At 60.6% G+C, this 11,336-nt stretch overlaps 1 protein-coding gene across 2 annotated transcripts; it reads left to right on the top strand.

The window, feature by feature from the left end:
* Window positions 1-4,041: 4,041 nt before the first annotated feature.
* On the top strand, window positions 4,042-11,311 carry CNN2 (calponin 2). Of its 2 annotated transcripts, none has more exons than XM_016126619.2 (7): window positions 4,042-4,198; window positions 7,689-7,810; window positions 8,288-8,354; window positions 8,437-8,574; window positions 9,519-9,635; window positions 9,766-9,912; window positions 10,269-11,311. In XM_016126619.2, exons 1-7 carry the CDS (start codon window positions 4,136-4,138, stop codon window positions 10,542-10,544), a joined length of 930 nt encoding a protein of 309 aa, XP_015982105.2. In that variant the 5' UTR covers window positions 4,042-4,135; the 3' UTR covers window positions 10,545-11,311. The 2 variants fall into 2 exon arrangements, with proteins under 2 accessions (XP_015982105.2, XP_036090139.1); XM_036234246.1 differs by lacking the exon at window positions 4,042-4,198 and adding an exon at window positions 6,878-7,410.
* The last annotated feature ends 25 nt before the right edge of the window (window positions 11,312-11,336 follow it).

Raw genomic sequence — 11,336 nt, 5'->3', positions numbered from 1 at the left:
GGCACATCTGAGAAAATCGGGGGGTGGGGGTGGAGGCGGGCAGGTGCTGGGTGTTCTGAATCGGATTCGGCTGTCAGGGAGAGAGGTGACTTCAGCTGTGTCCTGGAGGCTGAGAGAACCTTCCAGACCTACTTGCTGGCTTTCATAATCCTGGGAGCCCGACACCCAGTGTACGGTCAGACCGGTTCCTGCTCCCCAGACAAGAGGCCATCATTCTTTTCCTGCTTCATAGAGAGCGCCCTGCTTGGGGCTGGCAGATAGGAGCCTACTCAATAAATGCCCACTTGAAATCATTGTGGATCACTCCCCAGATCACTTGTTAGTTGCAAAGGGAAGAAAAAATAGGCTTTCCTAGTGGAGAGGCCCACGAGGTGACCCTTGGCCTGGGGAGCACACTTAGCCCCACTGTGGGTGGCACTGTGAGTCTGTTGTCTCCAGCGAGGCCAAACGCAGCACCCACAGGGCTCCCCAGCAGGGAGATGCAGCCAGTTTGACCGAGGAGTGGAATTTTAAACTTGACACCTTTGTATTAGAGTCACGGACGTCGAAATGCTCCTGCGGCAGCGGCTGCTGTACCTTGCGGTGCACCTAGCGCTCCCTCTCACGTGGTAGGCACACAGCGCCCCGGTGTGGCTTCACCTCGCCCCAAACTGCTCCTCGGGCCCCTGGAGGGCTGCCTGGCCCGCTCGGAAAAAGGACCAGCGGTGGGAGACAGTTCTAAATCTAAAGCACGAGAAACAGAGGTGGACCAAGGCCACGCTGCCCTTCTGGGGACAGTGGGTAACTTGGAAGCTGTGCTGGATTCTGCGGCAAGCCGTGGGTGTGCCTACTGAGGGCACCTGGGCGGGAGCCAGCTGGGGCAGGGTGAGAGTCACATGGGGGTGGGGGGTGCTCACAAGCAGGTGCTGGAAAGAGTGTGAAGGAACCAGACACAGCCTCAGGCAGAGAGCACAGCCAAAGCAAAGCCACCTGCGAGGACTGGATCTCTGAGGTGGCTGCCGGGCAGAGGCCCAGGGCCCTCTCCGCGCCTGCAGGCCCCTGTGCCCAGCCACCAAGACCCCCTGGGCCCAGCCACCCAGAGCAGTGCCTGAGGCTTTTGTGGCCCCAACCCTGCAGTCTCCCCAGGGGTCCATGGCAGATGGGTGAGTGCCACAGGGTCAAGGGCACAGGGAAGGGATGGAGGCCCCAGAATCCTTGTGAGGTTTTCCTGGCCAAGGCCAGAATTCCTAGGATTGTGACCTGTGTTGCCTCAACAACCCTTATCTCAGCTTTGCAGACAGGAGAGAGAGGCTTAGAGTAACTTCGTAACTTCGCCCAGTTAGTCAGGTGGGGGGAAGGGAATTGAACCCAGGCTCCAAGGCTGGGGCGCCAGGGTAGGAGAATGACATGGACGCACACAATTCCACCTGCCTGAGGACCTTGGGCGGGACCCCAACCCTGTTCTACCGTGTTGGCTTTCTGGAGCTTTCCAAGTGTTGTGTGTGTGTGTGTGTGTGTGTGTGTGCGCGCGCGTGTTTTACCAAGGACCCCCCAGCAGCACAAAAGTTAGTGCCCACCTTCTCTCGAGGCTCGCTTTATGGGGGTGCAGACTCCACCCCACAGTGTCTCTGAGATGCGCATTCGAAGCTTCCAAAACTCTGAGATTGTGAATTCCAGGACGTCTGGATTTCTGGGGTTCTGGGAGGTGGAGAAGCTATACCAGGGATCGGCAAATGGCTTTCTGGAAAAGGCTGGAGAGCCCCGCAGTAACAGCAAGGCTGACATTAATGGCCAGTCGCCCGACCAGCTGGGCGCCAAAGAAACTTTGGACACTGAAATGTGAAAAACATGATTTCCACGCTTTGCGGGATAGTGTTCTTTTGACTCTTTTCAACCACTTAAAAATGTGAAAACTATTTTGAGCTCTCAGGCCACACGCACACAGAGGCGGTGTCTGGATTTGGGCTGTGGGTCCAGAACAGCCCTCGCCGGGAGAAATATACGACAAACTGCGCACATAACTTCCCAGTAGCCACATTAAAAGGACTGAAAGAGAACAGTTTTGCTAACAGGTTTCCTGTAACTCAGTATCTTGAAAATATGACCGTTTCAGCAGGTGCTCGGTCTGAAAAGCGGCAGACGACATATCTGACATCTTTTTCTGTGCCACGTCTTGGAAGTCTGGCCTCTTTCCCGCTCAGGGCCAGCCCAGTTCCGTCGCTCAGGCGCCCTCGAAGAGCTCACCTGCGCCCGGATCCTGAACAGCTTACGCCGGGGAGAGACCCACTCACGTCCCTCCGGGTTGCTCCAAATGCACCCAGACATTTTCTGAAACCAGGGTCCAGCATTGGTGCCCGTCTTCAATCGGAATCAGTTAAAATCGGCTCCGCCTGAAGCGCACAGTAGCCATGTGGCCAGACGGCGCGGAGTGGGGCACCTCTGCCATCTCGGTCCCAGCGGTCAGCACTGGTCTGAGTGCCAGCACTCAAGCTGCCCAGCACATATGTGGCGCTTACACTGTCCCAGGCGTCTTTCTGGGCACCTGCTGAATATCAGCGCCTGGGAGGCAGGCCAGGTCACAGGCAGGAGGCTGAGGCTGATGGTGGCGGGGGCTTGCCCAGGCCGCCTGCCACCGAGTTCTGGGTTTCAGCTCCTCCCCACTCTCTGGACCCACCTCCCTGTGCCCCTGCCACAGCATAGTTCCCACTTGGACACGGAAAAACTGCACCGTTCCCACGCCCAGAGCTGCGCTGTCTCCCTGCTGACCCCTACTGTTCACTGGTTCCCATTGCGCGGATGATGAAACTGAGACCTTCTGGAAGGGGAGAGACTCGCCGGAGACCACCCAACTAGGACTTGAACCCTGAAGGGAGGAGCCTGCAGAGAGTGGGATGAGAACGATGGCAGAGGAGGAGTAAACAGGCGGTGGGGTGCCAGCAGTGAGTGCTCCCGGGAGCACTCACACACCCCCAACCAGACACACTTGTCAAATGTGTCAAACTCCTACTTGTGCTTCAAAACCCCGCCTCCCATGCCCCCTCTTATATGCCACCTCTCCTAAACCTTTAGTGGAGCCCCTACTTCCCCTACAGGTTCAAACACCCCAGGCTCCCCTTTCTGTCCGGAAACTCTGTGTCCTGCTCTGTCTTCCCAGGGATGGGCAGGGCCAGAGCTAAGGTCCCGGGGGGAGCCAGCTTCACCTAGCAAGGGACTGGCTCAGACGTCCGGTCAGGGAGCTTTTGATGAACGCATAGGTGTGTGAACAAAAAAACGAATGACCGAGTTACTGCGCAAGTGAACTCATTCATCCTGTGTTCCATTCATTTGCTGATTTACCTGCACAAGCGCACGTCACCTCTTGAGCACCACCTGTGTGCCTGGCCTGGCACCTTCCGCGGCCCGGCCCTTCCTCCAGGGTATCTCCAGACCTCATGGCTGCGCTGTTCCACCCCCTATCCGCCATCGTCCCCGAGGCTGGAATTCAAGGCCCGTTTTCATCCCGGCCCCCAGCCCACCTGACTGATCTCTCTCTGCAGGCTCTCAACCAGACCGGCCCTCCAGGTCTTCGCGCTTTTCGTTCCGCGGAGAATACTCATCCCTTTCGGACTGGCAGACTCCTACTCAGCCATCAAAGCCCCAGCTCCAATGACCCCTGCTTCCTCTGAGCGCCTGGTTCCTGTGTCCCTCGCCCAGTCGTGGGACTTCCCGGGAGGGGGCCTAGACAGGGAGGCGCCTCTAAGTGGAAGAGAGAAGTCCTCATTCGTGCCTCGAGGGAACTGGGGTTCCACCCAACAATTCCTCCTCTTCTATCATCGGGGCAGAAGAGGAAACTGAGACCCACAAAGGGTGAGAGGGCCACCTCGGGGCCCCCAGCAGGGAGCAGGCGAGTGGAGCCCCTGCCCCTCCCTGCCTCAGTGTCCCGGCAGGCCCCCGGGGATGGGGCGCTCGGCCGGGCGGGGGTCCGCGGCGGCCTCGGGGGCTCAGGAAGTCGGCGGCCGCAGGAATCCGGCGCGTCGCGGCCTTATAAGGACATGTGCGCCGGGGGCCAATGAGCGGCGGGGGCGGGGCGCAGCCCGCGCGTCTGCCGCCCGCGCGCCCGCCCGGCGTCGGTCCGTCGGTCCCGTCCCGTCGCGCCCCGTCCCGTCTCGTCGCCGGCATGAGCTCCACGCAGTTCAACAAGGGGCCCTCCTACGGGCTTTCGGCCGAGGTCAAGAACCGGGTGAGTGAGGGGCGCCCCAGCCCTAACCCCGCCCTCGGAGGCCTCGCGCCCTCAGACTTCTGCAGGGCTGCGCGCCCCGCCGGGCTCCCCGAAATCTGGGGGCGCAGTGGCTCTGGGACCTGGACCAAGAATGGCCCTCCTCCCCAGCATCTAGGATTCTAGGGGCGCCCCCCGGGGCTCCCTCAACTCTGGGGAAGCAGTGAGGTCGGCGGTCTGGCACCACCCCCAGCGTCTAGGGATGGGTGGGTCTGACCGCTCCCCGGCGGTGCGTCCCCAGCCTGAACCCCACAGCCCTGGGCCCCTGCAAGGCTTCAAGGCCTGAGGGTCCGAGGGCCCCGGCAGCCCCCTCCTCATCCGCCGGCCACACTTCTGCTTTTGGGGCCGCTTAAGCTGCGGGAGGGGAAGGGGCGGGGCCGGGCGTCTCGTTCGGAAGGGTGTCGGCGCCCCCACAGGAATTTACGGAGCTCTTACACCTGCGGGGGTGGGGCGGAGGCTGCGGGGGAAGTCGGAGCACGGGGGGTCCGCCCGGGCTGTTGCCCTGTGGGTCCTTTGTCTCCATCTAACAACGTTAAAAGGGCAGCGAAGGGGTCCGCAGGAACCCTAAAATGTGTGGGTTTTCTAATTTGGAAACACAGGCGGGGCCAGCGGGAGACACTTTAAGAAAGGCTCACAGAGGCGCAGGCACTTTCAGAGTGTCACACAGCAGGGCCCGCCTAGGAGAGGGCGGAGTAAGGGGTTACCCCAGAGCTAGGGGTCCCAGGCCTGACGGCCTAAGGCCCTTCCAGCTGGAGGCGGGTTTGCCATCCCTGTGCACCCCCACATCCTCCCACAAGGCGTCTAGGAATGTAGCCCCGGAATGGAGCCTGCCAGCCCCAGACAGGCACCTGCAGGGGGCACCCCAGGGCCCGAGGACAGGAGGGGGAAGTCTGCACCCTCCCGTGGGCGCCTGAGAGCCTCTGCCTCCGCCTTGGACAAGGGGACGTTTGAGGCATGGGGAGCCAAGGGACCCAGCGTGGTCACTCAGCAGGCTCCACACCCCTTAAACGCACGAGCCCCCTCCAGCAGTAACCCTGCCGCCCGGCCCGGCGCCCATTTGCACGCGGGGCTCAGAGGCGTCAGCGGAGCTGCCCGGGACCACACAGCTTGTGAGTGGCGGAGGCAGGACTGGCCCCCTGACCTGCTGCGTCCAGCGCCTGACGGCCACTGTCCTCCTGCACCCCATACCTCCCCCAAGGAAGCAGGAAGTGGTGCGGGTGGGGCAGCTTCCGGAGATGGAGTGCGGTGGGGGCAGGTTGATACCTGCGCGCCCCGTAGGGTGGGGGTGCGGGGCGGGGGAGGGGGGGTCAGAAAGCTGAGTTCTTCACTGGTCTGGAGGGTGGGTGGGGCACCCACCAGCTTGCCGGGGTCACTTGGGCCACACCCAGATTCGAAACCAAATTCCTATGGCTTTGAGCCCATGCTTGTCCACTTCACCAGCTGCTTAGGACGGGGGCGGGGTTTGCTCTATCTGGACCCCGTGCCTCAGTTTACCCCCAACTGGATGGCAGGAGACAGGCTGACGTCCAGTGTGTCCCCCTGAGCAGCCATGGCCACTGGATTCCTGGCCAGGCCTGGGGTTTAGACCACTGGAAACAGCTGTTCCCGATTTAGCAGATTTCGGAGGAGGCAGCAGCTGCATTCCTGGCAGTTTGCGGTGGGGAAGAATGTGCTGCAGGCCGCTGGGCAGTGGGGGAGGAAGGGGCTGGGCAGCAGCGAGGGCCCCGCACCTCTGCCCCGGGGCCTCGGCCCCTCTGGCCCCCACGCAGCCCCTGCGAGCCGCCAAGGACGGGGCCCGGCTGGGCAGGCGTCCACACCAGCCGGTGTGCCTCAGGCTCAGCCACCGGGACGTGACCCGTCGTTCCTCAGGCTAGACAAAGCTTCGTCTGGGCAGGGCCGCTCCCGGCCGTGGGAACCAGGAGACCTTGGCTCAAGGGGGCCGGCCGGGTGGATCAGGTTAGCCGGCCAGCCTCCCGCCTTTGTCTGCCCTGCACGCTGGGAGGCTCAGCCCTGACCCCACATCATGGGGGTTTATATACGGCCACCAGGATGCGGGAGCCAGGTTCAGGAGACCCTTACGCTGACAATTCCAAATGTAGATGGGGAAACTGAGGCACAGGGGATTTGGGGGCAGAGCTGGAAGTAGGAATTGGTCTGCAAAGGGCAGCTCTGGGGTCCGGGTCCCTTGGGGTGGCAGGAGGAGAGGAAGAGAAAAGGCCGCCCTGGGGCAAGGGGATCGGTGAGCAAAGGCAGGCAGGGACTCTGGGGCAGAAAACTCACCATGCTGCCCAGTCTGGTCCTGAACGGGACTGGTCTTGGCTTCTTACTACCCCCCACGAAGCTGCGCTGGGGGTGACCCAGTCTGCCCACACCGGCTCAGGTCTCCCTGGCTTCTGGGGGCCCCAGCCAGTCTGACCTTCTGAGCCCTCTGAATGCTGCCATGGGGAGCAGGGTGCGTGTGTGTGTGTCGTGGGCAGTAGGTATGCACGAGTGCTTTTATCCAGAGACGGCACTGTGCCGGACCACACGCGGGAAGCTGTATCATGTGACCAGAAGGAAAGGAAGGCGGGGCCGGGGAGAGATGGGGACGAGCAGGGCCCTCATAGCCAGGGAGGTCAGGGAGCCTCTCCAAGGAGGTGACCTTCCGGCTGTGTCTGGGTGGAAGGCAGGGACCCAGCTGAGCAAACATCTGAGTCAGCATGTGCAAAGGCCCCGAGCCAGTAACCGATGCGGCTGGTTCAAGGCGCAGAGAGAGGTTTGGTGGTTCCTCAGGGAGTCTAACAGAATTTCCCCGCAATTCCGCTCCTAGATGTGTACCCGAAAGAATTGAAATAGGTGTTTTAACAAATCTCGTACACGGACGTTCAAAGCCCAATTTGCAATGGCCAAGAGTTTGAAGCAGCCCAGATAGCCAACAAATGGGTAAAGGGACACGCACAAGCTAGTCCATCCACACGCTGGAATATTACTCAGCCACGAAAAGGAGGGAGGCTCTGACTCTCGCCACGGCGTGGATGGATCTGTAACACACGACGCTCAGTGAGAGAAGCCGGCCACGCGGGGCCACACGGCGTGTGATTCCACTGATGTGGAACGTCAGGAACAGGCGTGTCCACGGGGACAGGACGTGTAAACAGAAGGGACTGTCTTTAATGCAGGGAGAGCAAGACCAGAGGGTAAAGGGCAGAGGGCAGGTCCTGCAGGGGGGATGTTGGCTGCCTTGTGGGGTTCGGCACCACTGGGAGTGTGGGTCAGAGTTCACGCTTCAGTGAAAGATACGGGTGTGTCTGTGTGGCATGTGGGCTATCTGTGTCATGAGTGTGCCCAGTGTGGGGGTCCTCCAGGCCCGTCTGACTCTTCCTCCCTGGGAGCCACCGTCTCTGCCCATCGGGAGCTTCAGGGAGCTTCCTCTGGGTACGTTCTCACCCCAAGCCTGTCCCCTCGGCTCCTCCAGCTCCTGTCCAAATACGATCCTCAGAAGGAGGCAGAACTCCGCAGCTGGATCGAGGGACTCACGGGCCTGTCTATCGGCCCCGACTTCCAGAAGGGTCTGAAGGACGGGATTATCCTGTGCACGTGAGTGTGGGCGCTGGCTCGTGCTCGCCTCCCCGGGTTCTGCACACAGCGGTCACGCGTCTGTGCTGTTTGAGCCTTGCTTGCGTTTTCCTCAGTGAGTCTTGGGTCTTTCTCTTTGTTTTCTTGTGTTGTTGCTTTGTCAAGGGTTGCCAATGGGGAGCGTCTTCTAAAGTTTCTGGGGGCCTTTCTCTGCCGCATCCTGTTCAGACATTCCATGCTTTGCGCATTAAAAACGTGAACAGAAAGTTCCAGATTCACTTCCAAAAATCAGGGGTTCTGGATTATACTCCCAACACCCATCCTTGTCACTCTTCGGTATCCTTGCTTTGTGAGTGGCCATGACATTGCAAGAGGGGAAACTGAGGCCCAGAAAGAATGGGCGAGGTTGCCCAGCAAGGTGACCAAGGTTAGAATTGGCCTCGGGTCTGTGAGGTTCCCCTGCGTTAATGGAGGTTCCTGTTTCCTCCCCCACCCCAGACTCATGAATAAGTTGCAGCCGGGCTCAGTCCCCAAGATCAACCGCTCCATGCAGAACTGGCACCAGGTGAGGGACGGGTGGGCGGAGCGAGGACAGGGCCGGCGGGCAGCCTGAGGTCCCCTCACGGCCCCTTCCTGCCTCCCCCCAGCTAGAGAACCTCTCCAACTTCATCAAGGCCATGGTCAGCTACGGCATGAACCCTGTGGACCTGTTTGAGGCCAACGACCTGTTTGAGAGTGGGAACATGACGCAGGTGCAGGTGTCTCTTCTCGCCCTGGCAGGGAAGGTGAGGCCCAGAGAGGGGCGGCGACCTGCCCAAAGCCACACAGCAAGGGCAGCACGGGTTTATAGATAATCTCATTCGTTCCTTTGCAAAGATTTCTGAGCCCCCAGGAGGCACTGGACACCGTGGATTCAATGTGAACAGGACAGACAGTCCGCCCTTCTGAGGGCTCACAGTAGGATGGAGGAATAAACAATAAACAAGTTTTTTTTTTTTTAATTTAAAAAAACTATTTTTACAACAGTTTTAAGTTCACAGCAAAATTGAGAGGGAGGCGCAGAGATCTCCATATGCCCCGTCCACCCCTGCTCACGTGTAGCCCCCCTTCCCACTGTCCACCTCCCCACTTGAGAGGGACATTTGTTACGGTCAGTGATCCTCCCCACTAGATTTCACACGTGGGTCCCCTCTTCAGATCTGCTTTTCATAAGTCATAAACAAGTTGTAGATTGTGACGCGTGCCTGGCAGGAAAAGAAAGAATTAGGCCAATGCGTGGGGTCTAGTGACCCTTGGACCGAGACCAGGGTGCGCTGGGCCAGCGTTTCAGGAAGAGAAGACAGCAGGGCCCCGATGTGGGAGGGGAAGGAGGTTCTCATGTCAGGGGCCGTGCTCCAAAGGACGTTTCCAGGGGACCCCGTGGCTGCAGGGAGGAGCCCGGGGCGGAGATGGTGGCCGTGTCCTGGACAGGTGGCTGGGGGGGTTGGGTAGACAGCGATGGGAGATGTGAGAGAGGGCTGTGGCAAGGATGTCCCCCGAGTTCTCAGCCCGAACACCTGGAAGGCTGGGGCCCTCAGGACTCCGAGTCCGAGATGCCCGAGGCACTGGGTGGCAGGCAGAGGGCGGGTTGCAGCCCAGTCCCTGGGCCTGCCCTGGGCCACACACTCCGGGCCTGGCTCCAGGGTCCTGGCCGCCCCTCCCGGATGTTCCCAGCTCCCCTCCTCTCCAGGCCAAGACAAAGGGGCTGCACAGTGGCGTGGACATTGGCGTCAAGTACTCGGAGAAGCAGGAGCGGAACTTCGACGACGCCACCATGAAGGCCGGCCAGTGTGTCATTGGGCTCCAGGTGGGTGTTGGGCTCTCCACCCCTGGGGCCCACTGGGCAGAGGGGCTTCTGCAACCCGGGCCTGTCCTACCTGGTGGCCCCTTGAGTTTAAGGCAGCCCTCGAAGACCTCTCCTGCCCCTCCCCCTACAGATGGGCACCAACAAGTGTGCCAGCCAGTCGGGCATGACAGCGTACGGCACGAGAAGGCATCTGTATGACCCTAAGAACCACATCCTGCCACCCATGGACCACTCGACCATCAGCCTGCAAATGGGCACCAACAAGTGTGCCAGCCAGGTGGGCCTCGCCGCAGCCCCGCAGCCCGCAGCCCTGTCTCCTGCTGTGCGAAGCCTGCCTTCTCCGCTGACACCCTGCTCTGGGCTCCCCTGCTGCCCCCACCTGGGCCGGCTCTGTCCCTGCCTCAGTGTGCGGTGTGTCTCTGGAGAGTTACCCCCCAGCTCCGGGCCGCAGGATTCCTCTGGGGTTTGTCTTGAGGCCCATCCAGCTCTGAACCGTTTAGATTCCGCAATTATCACTTTCCCTGCCGCTTCGCCGGTGGGGGCGTCATGCTGGCTGTGGAGCACTTGGGTTCTTGGGGGCATCTCGGCTCCCCGCCTCCCGATCCGCCCTGACACGCTCTCCTCCCTCTCCAGGTGGGCATGACGGCTCCCGGCACTCGGCGGCACATCTACGACACCAAGCTGGGGACCGACAAGTGTGACAACTCCTCCATGTCTCTGCAGATGGGCTACACGCAGGGCGCGAATCAGAGCGGCCAGGTCTTTGGCCTGGGCCGGCAGATATATGACCCCAAGTACTGCCCGCAGGGCCCAGTGGCCGACGGGGCTTCAGGGGCTGCGGGCGACTGCCCCAGCCCAGGGTCGGCCCCGGGGTACCCCCCCTACTACCAGGAGGAGGCTGGCTACTGAGGCACCTATGCAGGTGTCTCCCCACATCATCACCCCCATATGAGTTTTCGGGTTTTTCTGTGTGTTCATCTTGTTTTTCTGGGTGCCCAAGTGCTTCCAGCTGAGGGTCTGTGGGGGTGTAGTGAAGGCCAGATCCAGATGCGCGTGGGGTGGGGGGTCCTGCCAGGGCCTGTCCAGGCAGCAAATTCCCCAGCAGGCTTTGGGCTGAGCTGTGTGGGTGGGAGCAGGGGCCTGGGGGTGGGGCAGGGTGAAGAAGAAACCTGGGCAGGGGTGGGGAACTGGCCCCAAACGGCTTCCGGCTGCTTTTCCCCTCTTCCCTTTTCTCTGCCAATCGGTTTGTGGTTTCTGTCCCCACAGGCTTCAGGTAGTTAAACCGAAAGTCTGTTTTCGTTTTAATTTTTTTCCAGGGGAATGGGGTGGGGATGGTGCATTGGGGGTGCTGGGAAGGAAGTAGGTCCCCTGGGAAAGGACCAAGCTACCGTCCTGAGATATTTTAGGCATTGCGAGAGACTGGATTTCCCGAAGACCTGCCTAGGGGCCCAGTGGGGAAACTGAGGCCCAACCAGGACAACGGGGTCTTAACTGGTTGAGGCAAAGCCAGACTCTCCCCTTCCTTACTTGTCCCCTCTTCCCTACGGAGTACTGCGCAGGAGCCCCCACCCAGAGGCCCTCTGGGGACCAGCCCCTACCCAGGAGCACTGGGGCCAAGAGATAATGTGAAATACCAATTGTGGACCAAAGGCAATAAAAACCTCTTTTTAGGGAAAGGTGGTGGGAGAGTTGGCGTCAGAG

This window comes from Rousettus aegyptiacus, unplaced genomic scaffold (assembly GCF_014176215.1).
Source record: "Rousettus aegyptiacus isolate mRouAeg1 unplaced genomic scaffold, mRouAeg1.p scaffold_m13_p_16, whole genome shotgun sequence".
NCBI lineage: Eukaryota > Metazoa > Chordata > Mammalia > Chiroptera > Pteropodidae > Rousettus > Rousettus aegyptiacus.
This window is presented reverse-complemented; position numbering and strand designations above follow the sequence as displayed.

Excerpts from the sequence above, each read along its gene's own strand:
- CNN2 (XM_036234246.1), top strand. The coding sequence starts at position 7,321 with ATGTGGAACGTCAGGAACAGGCGTGTCCACGGGGACAGGACGTGTAAA. Across the intron at positions 9,636-9,765 it reads AGTGTGTCATTGGGCTCCAG|ATGGGCACCAACAAGTGTGC; the intron begins GTGGGTGTTGGG and ends CTCCCCCTACAG. Across the intron at positions 9,913-10,268 it reads CCAACAAGTGTGCCAGCCAG|GTGGGCATGACGGCTCCCGG; the intron begins GTGGGCCTCGCC and ends CTCCCTCTCCAG.